At 31.5% G+C, this 22,432-nt stretch overlaps 1 protein-coding gene across 1 annotated transcript; it reads right to left on the reverse strand.

Moving 5' to 3' along the window:
* Positions 1 to 5,245: 5,245 nt before the first annotated feature.
* Positions 5,246 to 6,425, reverse strand: LOC134714328 (uncharacterized). The gene has a single exon (XM_063575565.1). The coding sequence runs from the start codon at positions 6,347 to 6,349 to the stop codon at positions 5,246 to 5,248; it is 1,104 nt and encodes a 367-aa protein (XP_063431635.1). The 5' UTR covers positions 6,350 to 6,425.
* Positions 6,426 to 22,432: the final 16,007 nt, after the last annotated feature.

Genomic DNA, 22,432 nt, shown 5'->3' on the forward strand with positions numbered 1-22,432 from the left:
ACAACTTTTGTTTGAAATTTTATTATAACGGTATGTTCACGTTGTCTGTTTGTTGTCGTCATGTTGATTAGTCAAACCTGCAAAGTAGAAAACAAGATATGAGTTATATGTAGGGGGGATACTATAGTTTTCATACATCAAATCATATAGTAAAATTTTAGAGTTAATAGTAAATGAATGGACTATGCCCTATTAATTCGTATGATTAAGACATAGTCAGGTAGACGAACAAAGAATGTGTTCAATTGTGTATGATCATGTAATGTATTGTTAACTATAAGACACTTTAAGTCCTCATTTTTTACTCGTTGGTTTTTATTGTTATTGTCTTTCACATAAATGCAAATTGACAAATCAAATACTTATTCTTATAAATAAGAAGTGATCTCTGTGTCGAAGTGATAAATCTCTATATGCTATGCAAAATAGAATTATGTGCTCTTCTGAAGCATCACAGTTTACAATAATGTTTTCTCGGTTGATGTTTAGTGCAGTTTAATTGCACAGGGAAGTAAATCAGAGTTTCCAGCATTATTCATTTTATGTCAGTATAACATATGTCGGGGAAATACAAAAGAGAAAATAATACATCAGGTATATATTATACAAATAATCATATTCTATCTATATAATTTTATACAGGTATATTATTATATAAATAATCATATTCTATCTACATAATTTTACATCAGGTATATGTTATAAATAATCATATTCTATCTATATAATTTTACATCAGGTATATTATATAAATAATTATATTCTATCTATATAGTTTTACATCAGACCATATGTAATTATTGTCACACAGTAACCATTTTCCCATAAAAACAAGGACTCATGGTATTCTCTTATGGAATTAAACGGACTACATAACATGTCAACACAAAATAAGAATAGACCGACCAATTGATTCGAATTAAATGTTGTTTAGTTGTATTAAAAGTGTGATTAAACTCAATATATGTACCAGTATTTAAATTTTGGTTTTGCGCCAGACACGGGTGTTGTCTACAAAAGACCCATCAGCATGACTAGTATAGTTCAAATAAAACAAAGATAAAAAAAATACGAAGTTGAAGAGCATAAAGGACCAAAAATTTCTACAATTTTTATCAAATACACCTGATGTAATTTATTTCTGAGGTAGAAAAACCTTAGTATTTCAAAAATGTTAAGTTTATTTAAAGTTAATTTATAATAATGACTATTTCAATTATAATTCATGTCAACACAGAAGTGCAGACTGCTGGGATGCTGATATCCTCTGAATGAAATGTGTATCTATGATTTCTGTCAGTTTTTGGTTTTTTTATGTTTCTAGTAGCAATCCCATTCATAACATTATACGTTATCAAATATCTTTAAAAAAATGGAAAAAAAATCAAATTTTAAGTTTTTTATAGCTATCAACAATTATAACATATCTTACCTGGATTCACATATAAATCTTCGGGGGTATGCACAAATGTTTTTCGAGCTGTAATGCCATTCAAACATACCCATAAAAACACAACTGTCCTCTTCAATTTTACCCCCTTGTTCTGCACTCCAGTTGGCAAACATATTTGAATCTGTTGTATTTCTAGATTGCCACTCAAAATCAATGCCATTCTTTGACTCTAATCCAATGTATGCAAACGGAAAAGCTACAATAAGTGGCAAAGAGATACATATATATATATATATAAATCACGTATAAACAAGTGGCAACTATACGACTAATGCATAAATCACCAGTGAAGGTGATATACGGCTGAAAACACATTCTATTTCCATAATTACTCTAATTATCAGCACAACAATGTGATCGTTTTGTTCTTCCTTCGCTGCGATTCGAACTCACGCTTTTGGGATATCGAGACAATCACGCCTGCACTCTGTCTATATCGCTCTAGACCACTCGGCCACCTCGACTGCACTTAATAATCAGCTTTCGGTGTTACTTTTCTTCGTCAGTAGAATCTACAGGCTTAATATATCATACTTTGTGTAACAACTCTAGGTTCAATTAAACAAGAGGCTCTCAAGAGCCTGAATCGCTCACCTTAATTCTTTTGGTTAAATCTCTCATCAATGATTATTTTGACTTTTCAATTTATTTAAATATTTTTTGGATCGTCCTATTTTCTTCAAAAGCCAAAAAAAAATAATCATTTTCTCCTATGTTCTATTTTAGCCTAGGAGCTATGTTTCTTGACATACAAGGAAATAAAATACAAAATTTATACTAGATACTCTGAAACTCATTTAGCCTAAGTTTGGCTGAAATTGATACAGCAGTTTCAAATGAGAAGATTTTCTAAAGTAAGTCAACATGATGAACAAATTGTGAAAAAAGTCTTTAAAGGGCAATAACTCCTTAAGGGGTCAATTGACAATTTTGGTCAAATTGACTTATTTGTAGATCTTACTTTGCTTAACATTTTTGCTGTTTACAGTTTATTTCTATCTATAATTATATTCAAGATTATAACCAAAAACAGCAAAATTTCCTTAAAATTATCAATTCAGGGGCAGCAACCCAACAACGGGTTGTCTGATTCATCTGAAAATTTCAGGGCAGATAGATGTTTCCCTGATAAACAATATTTCCCACGTCAGATTTGCTCTAAATGCTTTGGTTTTTGAGTTATAAGCCAAAAACTGCATTTGACCCCTATGTTCTATTTTTAGCAATGGCGACCATGTTTGTTGATAGATCAAAACTTTAGATACAATTTACTAACTAGATACCATAAGGAACATTCAGTTAAAGTTTGGAATTATTTGGCCCAGTAGCTTCAGAGGAGAAGATTTTTGTAAAAGATTACTAAGATTTACGAAAAATGGTTAAAAATTTACTATAAAGGGCAATAACTCCTAAAGGGGTCAACTGACCATTTCCGTCATGTTGACTTATTTGTAAATCTTACTCTGCTGAACATTATTCCTGTTTACAGTTTATCTCTATCTATAATAATATTCAAGATAATAACCAAAAACAGCAAAATTTCGTTAAAATTACCAATTCAGGGGCAGCAACCCAACAAAGGGTTGTCTGATTCATCTGAAAATTTCAGGGCAGATAGATGTTAACCTGATAAACAATATTCCTTACTTCAGATTTGCTCTAAATGCTTTGGTTTTTGAGTTATAAGCCAAAAACTGCATTTGACCCCTATGTTCTATTTTTAGCAATGGTGACCATGTTTGTTGATAGATCAAAACTTCGGATACAATTTACAAACAAGATACCCTAAGGAACATTCAGTTAAAGTTTGGAAGTATTTGGCCCAGTAGTTTCAGAGGAGAAGATTTTTGTAAAAGATAACTAAGATTTACGAAAAATGGTTAAAAATTGACTATAAAGGGCAATAACTCCTAAAGGGGTCAACTGACTGTTTCCGTCATGTTGACTTATTTGTAAATCTTACTTTGCTGAACATTATTCCTGTTTACAGTTTATCTCTATCTATAATAATATTCAAGATAATAACCAAAAACAGCAAAATTTCGTTAAAATTACCAATTCAGGGGCAGCAACCCAACAAAGGGTTGTCTGATTCATCTGAAAATTTCAGGGCAGATAGATCTTCACCTGATAAACAATATTACCCCATGTCAGATTTGCTCTAAATGCTTTGGTTTTTGAGTTATAAGCCAAAAACTGCATTTGACCCCTATGTTCTATTTTTAGCAATGGCGACCATGTTTGTTGATAGATCAAAACTTCGGATACAATTTATAAATAAGATACCCTAAGGAACATTCAGTTAAAGTTTGAAAGTATTTGGCCCAGTAGTTTCAGAGGAGAAGATTCTTGAAATAGTTTACGACGACAGACGACGACAGACGACAGACGACAGACGACAGACGACAGACGACGGACGACGGACGACGACGGACGACGGACGACGACGGACGCCAAGTGATGGCATAAGCTCACTTGTCCCTTCGGGACAGGTGAGCTAAAAAACGATATGCAGATTAAAACTAGATAAAACAAACTTATTTACTTAAAAAAGCTTCTGAGGAAAATTACAAGAATTTTTCATTAAAAACTAAGTTATTCGCTTTTCATTTCATATTTAGAATTGTCTTGACTGTGTAAACGAAACTATCATATTGAACTTAAAACAAACGAGGCAATAAATGCAGGTTAGTGTCTCCTTTCGGTATTCCATGGCCATGTTTCAATTGTGAACGTGCATTTTCTCTAGCAACATTCATACATCACCTGCATATCGTGTATATATATTCCGTTTGATAAAATAACCAAGGTATTGCATTTCCATGATAAAGGGTTTTCGGTTTAAAAGGGAGGCAGAATATAGCAAAGCGATAGTCAATCTTACGAAGACAAACATATTAAACACCGATATGGCATGAAACGAAAATCGACACAACGTTATACCGCAGATGCAAACCACGAAATAGAAAGAGAAAGACCGAGAAGCATGACCCCTAGCAAATAGTGCGGCATTAGAGTTAGCAGATCCTGATTAACATGTGACACCTGGGTTGAGTTCAATATCGTAGCAGCTACGTAGCAGCTACATAGCTGCTATCAATATATATGTAACAAATAGTTTATAGCTACACGTTCAATAGTCAAAATCTACGTAGCACTACGTAGCTGCTATGATATTGAACGCAGCCCTGCTGATAAACTCCTGTATCATACGTTAAAATACCCATATCTACGGATATGAACGTAGATAACGAATTTATCCCCGGTCTTAGTCCGAATCGGGCGATTTTTAGGGAAATATTGGTACAAAGTGTAACGTGAAAACAACGTTTTTCACATTATTCAAAAAAGTTTTATTGAAATTTGGTAATTTCACATATTTTTTACGGGGTGTAGGTAGAACCCTACAGGTAGTGAAATATAAGACGTTTTTAATCCAGAGACAGAGAAACTCAACAAATTCATATTTGGCGGTTCATGTCGAGAGCGTAACGTCATAGGCGATGTGACGTCAACGTGGGTCATTTGCATAACTAGGTCAATAGTGTCTTTCATTGACGACGTGGAGGCCAAGTGATGCGATTGCTAAAATCAATGTAAATGATTGGAATAATAGGATAAAATCGTTTGAGGATTACATATTTAATTACACATATTAATGCACCATCAACAGAGTATAATTTATTCACTGGAACAACACGAAATTTAGGAAAAATAGACTGTTATTGTTCTGAATGAGTGAAAAAAATGTGGATCAACTCAATATTCTTAACATACGGACGTGAAAGTTATTTATTTGTTGTTCATATTAATGTTGATGGATCCAATGTAACAACCATGAAAAACTGGCATTTGTGGAACAGTGTCATAGTTGCTGAACAACTCATTAAAGTTTATTCCAGAGAGCTGATTTCTAAACTCTGTCATTTGCGTTACTTGTGAAGTGGACGCCATTGTTGAGGATCTAGACGAAGTGGGAAGTGCGAACGGTTGAACAGGCGAAGGTAATGTTAGTTGTTGATTTGGGGCAGGTAAGGCATTTATTTCAGGATCTCTTCCATTCATTGCAGCATCAATTATTTGTCCCATTTGAAATTTTGCCTTGTCGGAAGTTCTTTGATATATTGCCAAACTCGACACACTTTTGTGGCCAGTGACAGACATGATTTGTGCATCAGCAAAGTACCTGCTTTCAGTAAGAATTGTTGCACCGGTCGCTCGAATTGAATGGTTTGTGTAAACTTGTGATAATGAACAAAGTTTACTTAACTTATTCATAAATTGAGCCAAAGTGTCACGACCAACTGGAGAATTACAGTACCAAGAAGCAGAATCTTCATAGAAGGATCCCAGTGGTCTTTGCCATAACCTGTTGCAATTAGGATTTAATTTTGAAATGTATTTTTGAAAAGCTGCCACTGGACAGGACGGACTATCAGGTTGCTCTGGCATAATTGCAGTGACATTTTCCTTGTCATTGAAGCGGTGATTCTTGGTAAGTTCGTCTATTTCTTTTGTCACGTACTTTGTTTTTGTTTTTGGATCTGTTTTAACTACAAAGGTGTCTTTTGTCATCTTATCCATATTTTCAGCCCCTCGTCTAAAGAAGTACATTCGTATGTCAAATTGTACCTTGTTTAATAATCCAGTAGGGGAGTTTGTTTGCATAAAAGTTGAAGAGTACAATTTTGTCCTGTCAATTTCTGATATTATTGGAAAGTGCTGTGTGGCTCCTTTTCCGTTGGCTTTTAATTCTGTAAGGGCGGTTTTAAATACTTGATTTGATTCATTAAAAGCTTCGTGTTTCATAATGTCAAATTCCTTTAAAAAAGGGGGAGCCTTTAGATATCTATTTAGAGAGTATCGGAATGAATCCAGTGAATTTACTTTATACATTTCTCCGTCTGGTTTACGGGCGTCAAGATAAAAATGTTTCAGAACATCATTTAGACGAACAGGCCCATACTGTTTAAACAGTGTGTCTTCATTTTTCTCTGAGAGATAATCTCGTATAAGTTACCAGCCCTTTTGTTTGCTTTTTCTGTTGATGACGCAATATTTTTTGATCTTTTGTCCAGAATTTCATTTTCTGTGTGAGAAGCAAAACGCTTTGCCATTTTCAATATGGACGCCGTAAGCGTATAAACGCGCGTGCCATCCCCCGGGTAAATGGATAGCAACGTCCGGGGATATGGGTTAGCAACACCCAGGGGCTATGGGTTTTGTAACGACGTGCGTTAACCAATCAAAATCCTAGATATATACTAAGCCGGGGATAACTTTTAATATCAGTGCAAATCTGTTGTCAAAAAAGGCGAAATATATCACATGGACATTTAAATTAATTAGTCGAATTCACACTGACAATGCCGTGACAATAAACTCAAAACAATATAATAACAAACATTTAAAAACAAAACACAAAATAGAAAACCAAAGACTGAGAAATTGGAACTTTACAAAAAATCCAAGGCTTATCTTAGGTATTTGGGAAGGGAAAGTAAATCATGTTGTACATGTGTCATCTGTCGTGTTTCTCATGTGAAACATATATATCCATCTCCATTGATTCAATAGCTAATTTGTAATAAGAAATTCTCTATTATTTATAGATGAATGCAAGTTCCAAATCATTGTGTTGCAATTGTGAGATATATACTTCATATGCAGACGCTGTTGGAATTTTCCTATATAGAACTAGACAGTTTACAACTGAGAACATCAATTCTTCGATTTTGTCGTTTGCTTTTTCATGTAAAATTAGATCTACAGTTTTATCCAATTATGTTAAAGATTTTCAATAGTACAATGGTATATGTTTAAGTATGAATTCACATTACTATAAGAGATGTCACGGTACTTTTCTATCTCAAATTCATGTATTTTGTTTTGATGTTATATTTGTTATTCTCATCGGATTTTGTCTAACGCTTAGTCTGTTCCTATGTGTGTTACATTTTAATGTTCTGTCGTTGTTTCCCTCGGTTTTAGTTTGTTACCCCGAATTTGCTTTTTGTCCATGGATTTATGAGTTTTGAACAGCGGTATACTACTGTTGCCTTTATTTCTCTCCTTATATTTTATTCGTTTCCCTTGGTTTTAGTTTGTTACCCCAATTTTGTTTTTTGTCCATAGATTTATGAGTTTTGAACAGCGGTATACTACTATTGTCTTTATTTATATACTTATGTTAAGATCAATTGACTCAATTCATTTGCTTACCAAGTTCATGCATAGCTGCAGCAATGAAAAAGTTTTCTTCGTTGTTGTTTATTTCCACTAGAGTTCCACACACAGAAAGGCAAGACTCCTGCATAATATGATGTGATAAGACAGTAAACCGAGTTCAAAAGATAGTGTATATATTACTTAAAATAACTATTAAGAGTACTCCAATGAGACAGGAACAAAAGTACAAAATAAATTAAGGTGGTACCCAACACTTTCACTATAACTAATTTGGCTCGTTTAATATTCATAAAATTTTGACAAAGTATTTACTTTGACCTTTTAACAAAAATATAAAAATCTTGAAAAAATTGAACTAACCATTTAATCAGAAAAATTACACTGGTTATAAATCAGTTTGACAAACACCACTTTTGATCACTGAGAAGCTTAATATTCCCTTTATAACACAACGTAATTAAAACGTCTAGCTGACTTTACAGAGTTATTTCCCTGTAGTGTAAGGTACCACATTAATACGAATATGAACACCTTATTAACACATTTGTCCATCATAAACGCATATGTCTATCTTCTATATTTAAAATCAATATTTCTATCACAAATCTTCGATTTTACTGTAAAATGTATAATTCTATCAAATATCACGATTGTGTTGAATAAGAATATATATGCATAACGATTTACCTTTGCCTTTGTTCATAAACCTTTTTAGTTTTAACAAATGTGTATGTGGAGCCACCGAATGAACGTGTATACCCCTCGCCGATACCATTTGGAAAACCTAAAGATAGATTATAGCGACATCTATAATATTATTATATTGGATAGTATCGACATGAAATGGTTAATCATTTAAGATATCAAGATAGATATGTATATTTACCCTGTAATTTTTAAGAACAATATTTGGTTGTGCTTTTACTTCTTTCCAAGGATAGTTAAATTCGTTGAGGTAATTTACGGGGTTTGTGTTCTTACTTGATAGCAATGTTAAAATGAAAATATAAATGATGTTAAATACAAAACGTGCAATGCTGATCATTTTTACTTTAGCCAATGGAATAATCGCCTTTAACTCTTTGAAGGCGGGTATTAATCGGAGCGTTCCGAGTTAGATCCTTTTACCAAAGTTTGGGCACATAATCATTGATGAGTCTTTTGTAGACAAAACGCACGTCTGGCGCAGGTATAAATTTTACTCCCGGTATCTATAATGAGTTAATTTAAGAAGATATAAAAAAGAGAGTATTACATATAGCATTCATCGGACTCCATACGCCCGACTCTAAACAAGTTATACTGCCATCCCCTAATAGAGGATGACCAGCTGAGCATGTCAAAATTCCTTTGTCTCCAACATTGTGTTCCTCTGTTGTTACTACGGGGCGCCGAATGGGACTCTTGTGGTTTTGTACAAAATTCAATTCTGTCATAACAAAATCATTTTTGTCTTACAAAACTATGTGCTACAGACTTGTTTTGTGAGAACTTCAATTTTGTGATGACAAAATTCATTTGTGTAGACAAAATTCATTTTTGTCATGACAAAATTCATTTTTGTAGACAAAATTCATATTTGTCATGACAAAAGTCAATTTTGTCTTAAAGGTATGCAAATATAAACATATTTGCATACAAAATTGACTTTTGTTACCTGATATGGAAATTAAATCACAAAAGTCAATTGTGTACGGTAAGATTCAATTTTGTGAAACAAAATTAATTTTTGTGAGACAAAATTGACTTTTGTGAGACAAAATTGACTTTTGTGAGACAAAATTCAATTTTGTCATTTTTGTTGAGACAAAATTCAATTTTGTCATTTTTGTTGAGACAAAATTCAATTTTGTCATTTTTGTTGAGACAAAAGTCAATTTTGTTAATTTTGTTGAGACAAAAGTCAATTTTGTAAATTTTGTTGAGACAAAAGTAAATTTTGTTAATTTTGTTGAGACAAAAGTCAATTTTGTTGAGACAAAAGTCAATTTTGTCAATTTTGTTGAGACAGAAGTCAATTTTGTGACGACAAAATTCATTTTTGTGATGACAAAATTCAATTTTGTAACAACAAAATTGACTTTTATGAGACAAAATTGACTTTCGTGAGACAAAATTGACTTTCGTGAGACAAAAATCAATTTTGTTGAGACAAAATTCAATTTTGTTGAGACAAAATTCAATTTTGTTAATTTTGTTAAGTTTGTTGAGACAAAATTCAATTTTGTTAATTTTGTTGAGACAAAATTCAATTTTGTCAATTTTGTTGAGACAAAATTCAATTTTGTCAATTTTGTTGAGACAAAAGTCAATTTTGTCAATTTTGTTGAGACAAAAGTCAATTTTGTGTAACAAAAGTCAATTTTGTGTAACAAAAGTCAATTTTGTGTAACAAAAGTCAATTTTGTGTAACAAAAGTCAATTTTGTGTAACAAAAGTCAATTTTGTGTAACAAAAGTCGATTTTGTATGCAAATTAGTTCACAGAAACCAAACTAAACTAATTTAAATACAAAATTGACTTTTGTCGCTCAATTTTCAAATTAGGTAACAAAAGTCAAGTCTGTGTAACAAAAATGAATTTTGTCATGACGAAAGTGACTTTTGTCCGCTGATAGATAATTTTGTATGACAAAATTTCACATTTGTAGTATGATACAAATTTTGTTAAACTGAACTCATTTTTGTTGAACAAAAGTCACTTTTGTCCGTACAAAATTGAATTTTGAGTACAAAACCACAAGAGTCCCATTCGGCGCCCCGTAGTTACCGTTATGGTCCATTGAGAACAGGTTCTAGGTAGGGGATCTGGACACTTAACTACATATATACAAAAAAGAAGTAAAAGTCATAAAATACAGAACTCCACAGTTCAAACAAAAGTCCTTTACCAAATAGTTAAATCCAAAGTTCAAATATATCAAATAAATGGATAACAACTGTGATATTCCTGACTTTTCCGACAGGATTTCCGTATGTAGAAAACGGTGGATAATCATAGTTTTATGGGTAGCTAAACATCTCATTTGTATGACAGTCTGGACAATTGTAGTACATGCATATCGAAAATTGAGTGAACAAAATAAACAGACATTATAGCTTGAATTAGGGTTACAGCAGTGAACATTGTGTAATAATCTTAAACACTTAATTTAATCCAACGTGCAGAGGTCTTGGAATTATATTGATGTCTCGGGTTGATACGGGTGTAATTTTGAAAGGGCTATATAGTGTTCTCTCTTTATATACGCCCCATATGAAACACACTATTACATGTACAACATTAATATATGTTTACAAATCAGTTAACAGTTAAACGTTCATGTAGTATAATCAAACCTACTTTCTGAAATTCATATTTAGATAGAAAAAAAATCAATGACGTTTTTACGTGAGGTAAACCTGGTTTTATAGCTAACTAAACTTACAGTATGTATAACAGTTGTTGATGGTTCTAATATATTTACATCATTTGATAAGCAATAAATCTATGTGTTAACTTACCTACAGTTTTTCTTTCGTGACATCTTTTTCTTTTCACTGAAATTATGTTAATAGATATAGGATGATGTGGTATGAGTGCCAATGAGACAACTCTCCATCCAAGTCATTTTATAAAAGTAAACTATTATAGGTCAAGGTGTGTAAACGTTGTTTGCACACTTTCTGACTATCCTTTACAGACTGTACTAGAAATAATGACATTTCTGGTCTTTTATTGGAAAATATTATAAGTAATTATCAGTTTGTCTGGTAATTTTGTTAACTGTAAAACAAGTATTGTGTGTCTTTTCAAATGCTTTGCATACAAATGTTATTTTCCGAACTTGTTGCCCAGAAAAAACTCGTTCGATATCTATTAAAAATATAGAAAACGTTATGTTTGTTTCTCATCCATGCACGAAAGGTTAAAATAAATTTGAAACGACAATCGTTTGAAGGAGTATTCCATTAACCATATACAGTCTTATAATTTATCCTGTTTCACCATAACGAAATATACAAGATATTTTGTTATGTGTTTTTCGTTGTCCTGACCTTCTGTTAGAAACAATTGCAAGCTTGATACGTTGAGGTTTATTTCCATAATTATTTCCAAGCGGTTTTGCTTTACGTTTAAATCAAAATAAAACAACTTACTTTCAATGGCTGGAACAAGTAACAATCCAAAAAGAACTGTTATGATGAGAATTAGTGACTTCATCGTTGACGCTTTTGCTGATTGAATTTAAAACGTTAATGTGTTGTACATATAACCAACTGACAAAAGTATATATAGTAATACCATTTGGTACATGACGTAATGATTTAGGAAATTTATATAACAATTATTACCATGACCAATCAGACAATTACATGTTATGCATATTGACAGACCTTAGAAATCTTATTTGTCGCTGAGCTTAAAATTATTTTGATTTTTGTTCAATATTCACTCAAGTGAAACACTTCTCTATCTTACGTTACCAATGCTACATATCTTTATACATCAATAGTAGACAAATAAGAAGTAAAACGTGTGTGCCACTTTAAAAATTAACTCAAGAGAAGGTAAAGAAAAACAATTATAAGAAAAAACATGAGATGATTCATGTTTTAAAAAGTGATCATACAAGAAAACGACCTATGGTATGATTGTCATGGAGACAACGCTTCATTCAATAATTTAGTGTGATTTACCTGTGACTTCCCATATTCGCAAAAATGTTTTGATGAGCATCATTTGCTCAAAGTAATAACAGAATTGAAAAATTGATTAGTTGGTGTGTAACGCTGACGGTCAGTTAATATTGATGGCGGATGGTGGATTTTTTCGGAAAGAATCAACGAGTTAAGTTAAGCTGATAATCATAGTCAATTAAGATTAGATTTGAGCTTACTTGCCATGTGTGAAATTCAAGCTCATCACCTCGAAGTTCACATTATTTGAAAAAAAGGTAAATTTGACACCAGATACAACCTGTTCATAAAAATGTATTCAATATATTAGCAATAATCATTAGAAAAAAAAACATGGTTATGACATGATTTTTAACGAATTTTCCTATTTCTTAAGCAAATACTTATTGTCTGCTTTCAGTAACATAAGGGTATACACTTGTCGACTTCAGAGTGTTAACATTGAAACAATCTAATTCTTTTTAATTTGGTTCATTAATATGTTTTGGAGTTTAATATGTCATCCATTTTCGCTGAATGTGTACACATTCGTGTTTAAGGGACAGCTGAAGCCGCCCCCTGATGCGACATTCCCTTGCCGGATTGAAAACAAATTGATAACCTTTGGCTGTTTTCTGCTCATTAATCGTGTTGTTGTCTCAGTGATCAATTGTTATTAAGTGTATTAATGTTTCATTTTCAAATATATATTATACTTGTATATACTGTTATAAAGTTTCCATAATCTTATTTGAAATGAAATGTCTATCAATTTAGCCATTACTCTATCTAGCAGATACATACATTTATTATGTGTATCCATATATAATAAAAACAACGCTATAACAGGTTTGAAAATTGTTTTAAATGTAGAGTTGTTTATATTTATTTCGTTTTGGCTTATATTAGTTTTACCCTCCGCGGGTTTATTTAATACGTTCATCCTACTTTAACTCTTCAAAAATTAAAAACATCCCCGACATGTATCGTCGAAATCCGGATATGGTGTAAAAATAAGCACCTCATATTTGTGGATAATAATCTTTGCCGCAAGTTAATTGTTTTCTGTTTGGTATTAACCTAATATAAAGATCCATTTGTTACTTCTTGTGAACAACGTGTTTGGTAATCGTCAATTGCAGTCAATAGGGTTAGAGAACATCAGCTGTTCAACCTGCTAGTCAAATACGTTTTGTTATAATATACTTTTCCACTCTTTTTGGTATTTTGGAAAATGTTGTTTGTGCTGTATTTAGACCCTTCTACAACGAAATTTGTTTTACATGTACACGTCTAAAAATGCGGTCTTTATCCAACGCCATAATAGGTTTGAACGTTGTTTTCAGATTAGAGTTGTCCATATAAAAAAATATACTTCATATAACAAAAAATCTAACTTAAAAAGGGTAAACAACATTTTAAAAAAACGAACATATTTTAATTGTTCTTGAGATCACAAATAAATGTTGTATGGTATTAAACGTCCGGGAAAGGGGGCCATTGTCCTTAATATATAAATGTTTTTCAATATTTTATCACATGAACGGTAAATGTATAGATTTGATGAAAGTTATTTAATCTAAAAACATATCATCTTATTATGAATTCTTGAAAATGAAGAAATTTACATATGTTGGTGAGTTTATCCATATGCATGTTATAAATGATAAGAAGGGCAGGTTTTACATCCTATGCATAAAATGTAAGACGTTTGAGGCCGTCGAGGGACTGTTTTTAACAAAATAGAAAAAAATGCTCTTCAACTTTATACTTGTTTGCCATTCGAACTTTTTTTTTTATCTTAGCGTCACTGATGAGTCATATGTAGTCGAAATGCGCGTCTAGCGTAACAAATCATCTGGTACCTTTGATGACTATCATGTCTCATAAGCATATAAATGATATCATTGCAATGTATTAGTAATATGTGTTTTACCTTTTTTTTTTTACCTTTTTTCAATGGACGAAACACTGGCCGTATTCTAACTTCACCTTCGGATTATGAATAAAAAAGAATCGGTCAACCAATAATCCAGAATGCATAAGGTAAAACCAGGTTTGTATGCTGGCTGTCTTGATATCTATGTCCTTGTCCCGTTACTTTTCACGTTATTTCTTTTAAATTATCTAAGTTTTCTCTTTTAGAGGGGGAGTTGGAGTATTATTAACAGTCTTTATTTGCCTTGATTTTTTATGAGTACAATTATTTGACGTGTATATATACGTGTATGTCATTTGATTATTTATTCATCAAATAAAACTACAAGACAAGTATGCAACTATAGATATAGATTTTATACATTTGGAGATAGTGTTGAACGTACGTTGTAATGGATGCATACACATACGTTGAATAACTTACCTATAGGTACTAACGTCCATGTACTTAAGTAGTGATTATTCAAATATCCCAGACACTTTTTCAACATCTGTTTGATTCCAACTTACAACGTATATTAACTCATTTTATTTTGCATCCTTAATGAGAAAGTCAATCAATAAGCACTATAATGTCCACTGTCTTATGTGCGTACGTGATAATAACATATGTTGTATTTTCTTGTACTCTTAATGATGTAATAATTCAGTTCAATTGTTTCAAAATTACTTCATCATTTTACCATTATAAAATGTAATTAGACACAAACATGACAAAAGTGAGAAAGGTACGTCAACCATTAGTCATAAATGGTTACATAGATATTTTTTTTCGATTGGGAACATAGAAAAAAAAAATGATAATCTAGTTTATATAGACAGAGTTAATACTGTGGATTCAGTATTATTTGCTAGATGTTAGTTTTCGTGAATAACGCGGGTAGAGGGGAAGACCTTATTCAAAAATTCAACGAAATACGAATTTCTATTTGAGTATATGCAGATTTGGGTGAAACCATGTTATCAATTATCCATGAAATTGATGGTTTGCCTCAAACCTAGAAATTGATAGAATCAAAAATATATGAATCCACAGTACATATTGATGCATATCTAAAACTTAATCTGCTCATCTTTGGATTGTAATGTTTGTATCTAGCACCAACCGTTGTTGTATGATCATATCTAATTATGCATTTGCATATTGAGTAAGTAGAATAGAGAATGAAAACGGAGAATGTATATGAAAGACAACAGGACCAAAGAGCACAATTCAGCGCACTGCCACCTAAGTATGGCAAGCCGTTTTACTAATTATTTGAATTTCAAGATATCTCATAAAATATAGAGAATAATACATGGCAAAATCCGTATCATATTATAATTTATATGGTTCGCTACTGACCCCATACGGATCCATAGAGGGTTAGTAAAATCCATAGGGGGTGAGGCCTCTATGGATCCGTAGGGGGTCAGTAGTTAACCGTATAACGAATTTATCGGACGCTGGACATTTTCTGCGGCGTTTTGTTGAAAAATTAATAATGAAACACAACAACAGTAATAGATGACGTCGCCATTAACGCGTCATGAACCCCATATGAAACTTACTAACCCCACACGGTCTCATAGGGGGTCACCACGTGACGGCGTTTAACCAATCACAACGTGATAGTTCATCTGTGGTCCGATAAGTCGTATCATCCCGAGACACCAATATCAACTTAAGGGCCTTTATGCTTTACGCTTTATCATATATTTCAACAGGAGAGTAATATATTATATGAACTGTTTTACGATCCATAGTACTTGGTTACCTTCAGTTCTTCTTTTGTCTTGTTTTAAAAGCCTTAAAAGAAATGTTCATTTACTTCTCCAAAGCACGTACATGGGCTACCTCACAATTTGCGTGCTGAATTAAACATATTTTGTTTATTATTGTATTCTTTTGTTTGTTTTGTATTTTTTATCGTTGCATTTTGTGTGCCAAAAATTGTGAAAACTTGACGTTCGTTATGTCACATGTACTTACCAAATAATGACGTCATTCAATAAATTGCGTTTTATGGGACCTATTTTAAGGAGAAATATTTCTTAAGCTAAAATAAATAAAAACTGACTTTACGTAAAAAAAAAGGTAGGGGTGTGATAAAGGGTAGAGGTGTGACAAAGGGTATGCGATGGGGTGTGATAAAGGGTATGCGATAAAGGGTAGGGGTGGGGTAAAGGGTATGCAATAAAGAGTGCGCATCAAAGTTGCGCGATATTGATTGAACAGCAGGCTATTTATCAAATATTCAAAACGACTGTATTTACTACTAAACATATGATAAATATAAGATATCTTATATAATATATAAGTTATCTCCTTAAATATATAAGATATCTTATATGATTTCATTTTCATAAGATATCTTATATATTATATAAGATATCTCATATAGTTTCTAAGATATCTTATATACTTTATAAGTTATCTGCTAACGTTTATAAGATATCTTCATAAATTATATAATTCATAAGACATCTTCTAAAGTTTTAAATATATCTAATACAGTTTATAAGATATCTCATATAGTTTTTAAAAAGCTATCTTATTTTATTTATGAGATATCTTATAATGAAATCCTATAAGATATCTTATAAAATATATAAAATAAAATATCTTATAAACTATATCAGATATCTTATAAACTTTATAAGATATCTTCTAAGGTTATATAAGATATCTTTTAAATTAATATATTATTAGATATCTGATATAATAAATAAGATATCTTATATAATCTGTATTTCATAAGATACCTTTTATAATATAACAGATATCGTATATAGTTTATAAGATATCGTCTAATGTTTATAAGATATCTTAAATATTATATAAGATATCTTTTAAATATTTTTTTATATAAGATACCTTGTATACTTTATAAGATATTTCATATAATAAATAAGATATCTTATAAAGTTCGTAAAATATCTCATATAGTTTATAAGATATCTTATAAACTTAAGAAGATATCTTACAAAGAAAAGTATATGAGATATCTTATAAACTATATAAGATATCTCCTAAACTATATAAAATATCTTATAAACTATATAAGATATCTTATAAAATATATGAGATATCTTGATGTAAGAATAAATAGCTTAACGGCTTGCCTACCTACGGGTCTTTAACACTTCGAGAAAATCCCGCAACCGAGGCGGGTTTCAGCTGGCAATGAAACGATAATGTATATAATAGATGAGTGCAATTCTAACCTGTACAACAAGGTTTCTTGGTAACAAGTCCTTATTTGCCTTGATTTTTTATGAAAATTTATTTACAGAGAAAATGATTTGAGGTGTATAAGTATATATATGTCTGTCATTTCATCATTTATCCATCAAATAAGACTACAAGACAAATATGAAACTATAGATATAGATTTATACATTTGAAGATAGTGATGTACGTACGTTGTAACGGATGCCGGATGCATACATTAGTTGAATAACGAACACATAGGTTGTAGTTCCGTTCCATGTACTTAATAGTTTAAGTAGTTAATATTCAAACATCCCAGACACTTTCTAAACATCTGTTTGATAACAACTTAATACTTGTGTTAAATTATTTTCATTTTCATCATTAGTGATCCTTGTAATGATGTAATAAATCAGTCTGTAAACTTTCTATACGTACTTTTGTAACAACTGTTTCGAAATCAATTTATTATTTTATCATTATAAGATGTTATAAGACACAAACATGACAAAAGTGCGCAAGGTACAACCATTAGATAATAAGAGTAAATAGCGATTTTTTTCTGATTATAAGAGTTAATACTGTGGATTCAGTATTATTTGTTAGATATTAATTTTCATGAATATCACAGGTAAAAGAGAAGACTTAATTATAAAAATTCAACGTAATGCAAATTTTCTGTATGAGTTTATGCAGACTTTGGTAACACCACGTTCGTAAATATCCATGAAATTGCTGGTTTGCCTAAAACCACGAAATAGATATCCTCAAAATTATTTGAAAAAAGTGCAATCACAAAAATAATGAACTCCGAGAAAAATTCACACCGGATAGTCCCTAATCAAATGGCAAAATCAAAAGGCTCAAACACATCAAACGAATGTATAACAACTGTCATATTCCTGACTTGGTACAGGCATTTTCTCATGTAGAAAATGGTTAGTTAAACTTAGTTTTAATAGTTAGTTAAACCTCTCGCTTGTATGAAACTATTCCATTATATTGACAACGTCGAGAGAACAAAACAAACAGACATAAAAGGTTAAAATGTCAATAATACAGCAGTCAACATTGTGCTATAATTAATCCAATCATAATCACTAACAATAATACAAATAAGTAACAAAGAAACACAAAATGGCATACAGACCAATCATATTAGTAAAAGTTAAAGACAAGAATACTCAAAATGTGAATTAACCATAGTACAATCCACAGAACATGTTGATACATGCCTGAAACTTAATCTGCTTACTTGTGCCAAGCACCAAACATTGTTGTTTTATCATGGGTAGATATGCCTTTGCCTATTGATTAAGTAGAATAGAGAACGAAAACGGAGAAGGTGTCAGAAAGACACAGATCGAAAGGCAGAATTCAGCACAACGTCACCAACGTATCTTTACCACAGCGAGAACATCCCGCAACTGAGGCTAGTTTCAGCTGGCAATGAAACAGTAATGTATTTTATAAACCATCGCGCTTTAGATTCCTACATACACATGTAGAATAATTTAAAGCGTTGTAAGATTAATTTGTGTAAATAAAATTAGATGCAGAGGTCAGCAACAAAACTAACATCGAACTAAACGAGGTCGTGAAACGATACACGTCTTTACAATATTTCAAGCTTTAACATTTCTTAAAACAGATCAGTAAGGATTTTTTTTATAAAATAATCCAAAATATAAAATCAACACAAAATTCCTAAAATTGTATATAGCAATCTACAAATTTAAGAGTCCTTGTATTGCGACAATGAACAGTCACTGATTTTTTTTGCCTACATCTGAGAAACAATAACCACAGTTTCATGTCAATGTTTGTATTATATTGTCCTGATGAAATAAGGTATATAGTTCCAATGAAGACAGACCAGAATGATTATCAAAACTTCACCATTGTACATGTCTGTGATAATGCCTACAAAATGCATTAACATCAACATGATCAACATCAATACTGCAAGATACTATCAACCATATCAATAAAGAAAAAAAGAAAATCAAAATGCTCTATCTGAGGTCTAATAATGCTGGTTGATTTTATTCTGACATCATACTCACTAACAACTATTCCTATGTCAAGGAGGTTATATTAGTAACCTCCTTGCTATGATTAATAAGAAGTTACTAATTAAAATAAAGAGAGATGACTTTTCAGATCCTCAGGGAGACCAATACAGAAAGGCAGCACACATTAATGGTCACATACAGAGATATGTTAATGAAGGGAACAATGTTGTAACAGCTGATGATTTTATAAAAGCCATGGCAACCGTGTCAAATGTATAAGTTGTCATAAACGTCCTTGTGTCCACTTTTAAAGCGTTAGCTGAGATCCATTTTTTAAATTCTGTATTATAGTCAATTGATATGGTTTCTTTGGGGATTCTCAGCTGTATTGTTGACCTGTTGGGTCGTTGAAATAAACCCTATACCCCTGCATTCCCTTTTATTCGCAAAAATCTGGGACGTTCACTGGGAGCATAGACATATATTTATTATATGTCTCTGCTGGAAGGATTCAGTTTGTAAAAAGTGGTGAATGTTATTGAGAAACATATTACAGTCACTCCTTATAATTTAATCATGCATTGCATTTAAACCAGAGTAAACCAGAGTAAACTTGAAAAAACGATGATGACGTCACAGTCATATGACAAAATTATGTTCATGAGCTGATAGACAAAAAACTGTCAGCCAATCCATCAGAAGACGCGTAATATCCAAAAATTAATTATATTACTTTATTTGAAAGTTAAGTTAAGAAAAGTGATAATTAACAAATAGCTGTTTAGTTTAAGCTTACTGATTTTTATTTTGTTTCGATTAGGGTTTTACTAGTCCAAATAATTATGACGTCTGGCAAGGTTATTTTTTTTTTCTTTCTGGGACGCCTTCCTGAAAAAAAAATAGCCTTGCCAGACGTCATAATTATTTGGACTAGGTTTTTACTTGACACCAGTTTTATGTAAAATAGGGATTTTCGTGGCATAATTTTAAATATACAATTCCTTGTGTTAATAGAAAATCGTCTTATTGGCGATCATTCTATATTAATTAGGGCAAATATATAAAATACACATTAGACAATATCTGAAAAAGTCTAGTTTCCATGTCCCCCACTTCACCAGCAATTATTTTTTTATTCAACCATCTTTTTTGAAAATTTTAAGTTTCAGTGAAAACTAAATTATATAATGCACCAACCACTGCCAATTAAACACTCATTCTTATATTTTTCCGATAAAATATTGTAATTTAAATGTTCAACCCCCCCCCCCCCCCCCCCCCCTAAAATCATGTTGTCCCCTGTGTTTTTTTGAAAACTAAATCATTCAAATAATATCCAAATTAATTAAACAGGTGTCCGATTCTCACATATATGATATATTATATAATAAACTTGCCCCTAATTTGTCATCTTATATTATAACTATAGCATGTAATAAAATTTGGCAAATTTTAAGAGAAAAAAAATTTGTCCCCAGGGGTGATTTCCCTCCTGTTACCACACGTTTTTTTTTACCTGTGGAAACGTTTACAAGACTTAAAGTTATTTTCCCATTATGTATTGTGAAGAGCATCATTTCCTGAATGTATTAGTACAAAGAAATAGTTAGAAAGGCGGCCATGTTTGAAAATTCAAGCCCATCCAAGGTAAGAATTTATAGAAAAATACTTATTGGTGTTCTATCCTGTTATGGCCTTTTCTTACACTTTCTGAGAATATTTTTAAATGTGCACCACAACATTAAGTGTGTTTTTATATCATCTTTTTAAAAGTTATATGTCACAGGAAATACACTTACATTTAATGTGATAAAAGGGACAAAAACTATCGCGTAATTCCTTTCTGTTACGTTCTGTCATGTTACCTGATAAAAAGAAACAGCATAACCATCATCAGTAACAGGAAGGATGTTTAAGACAATTTCACTGAAGAATCGAAAAGTTAATCTTCTAGTTATATGCAAACCATTTCATTTGATATAAGTTATCACCACCATATCAAATAAATTTCAAAATAATACACAGTAAATTGAATAAAAAAATAGGTTTTTTGCTTTTGATAACAGCAGAGAACATTTATGCAATTCTAGTATAGTAGATAGTAACAGAAAGGAATTTATTTTAGAATTTTTCATTACCTAGGCAGATTTTTCATCTTGCAAATACAGTTTCAAAGGATAAATGACATTGTTTGCTGTTATCTTCCAATTGTGACCAATCTAAAATGATATTTTTTTCTTAAACTTTAAAATAAAGCAGAAAAATCCTTTCTGTTACCAACTTTGTCCTTTTACCGTTGTCCTGTTACCCAAGATTCTTTCATGTTACCGACATAACTGACTATATTTAAGTATATTTCTAAATCTTTTGTATTGCAAATCGCTAAAATTAATAATTGGCATTTGATAAACTATTGTAAAATATACTAGTAAACCACAAATAGTGTCTTAAACTTATTCCTTATTCCCATTAGAAACTTTTTAGAATTGATTCACTTTGGTAACCGGAAAGAACTGGATTGTTTTTGTACTATTTTTCCTTTTTAAACAATTGTTTGAGTTACAGACAACAGTTCCTAGATCCCCAATGTGTGTTCTTCGATTTGTGCTATTAAAATACCGGGTCTAAAGATTTTGTTTTTGTTTTTTCTTACTGCCCGAAAAACTAGAATTTTTCAAATATTGTCTCACATAAGAATAAATAAATAAAATAAATGCGGAAATTATTCGCTACTTCTTCTTCTTCTTCTTCTTTATGTAGATCCCTCCAGCGTTGGAGCACACACAGCTAGCTGTGTTCCCTTAACGGATTAGTTTTTAAAAATGTTAACATATTCACAAGTTATTCCAAATTGTAATGAAATCCTCCACCAGAACGTTGCACATGCACAAAATTTATTTACAGAAATGTACATATTATATACACGGATTACCCATTCATTATCCAGGATGTAGATTACGAATTATTTTGGCTGTTGAATTCACTG

This window comes from Mytilus trossulus, chromosome 4 (assembly GCF_036588685.1).
Source record: "Mytilus trossulus isolate FHL-02 chromosome 4, PNRI_Mtr1.1.1.hap1, whole genome shotgun sequence".
Lineage (NCBI taxonomy): Eukaryota > Metazoa > Mollusca > Bivalvia > Mytilida > Mytilidae > Mytilus > Mytilus trossulus.

Bases quoted from the DNA above. Each gene is read 5' to 3' on its own strand.
- LOC134714328 (XM_063575565.1), bottom strand. From the start codon at position 6,349: ATGTATAAAGTAAATTCACTGGATTCATTCCGATACTCTCTAAATAGA.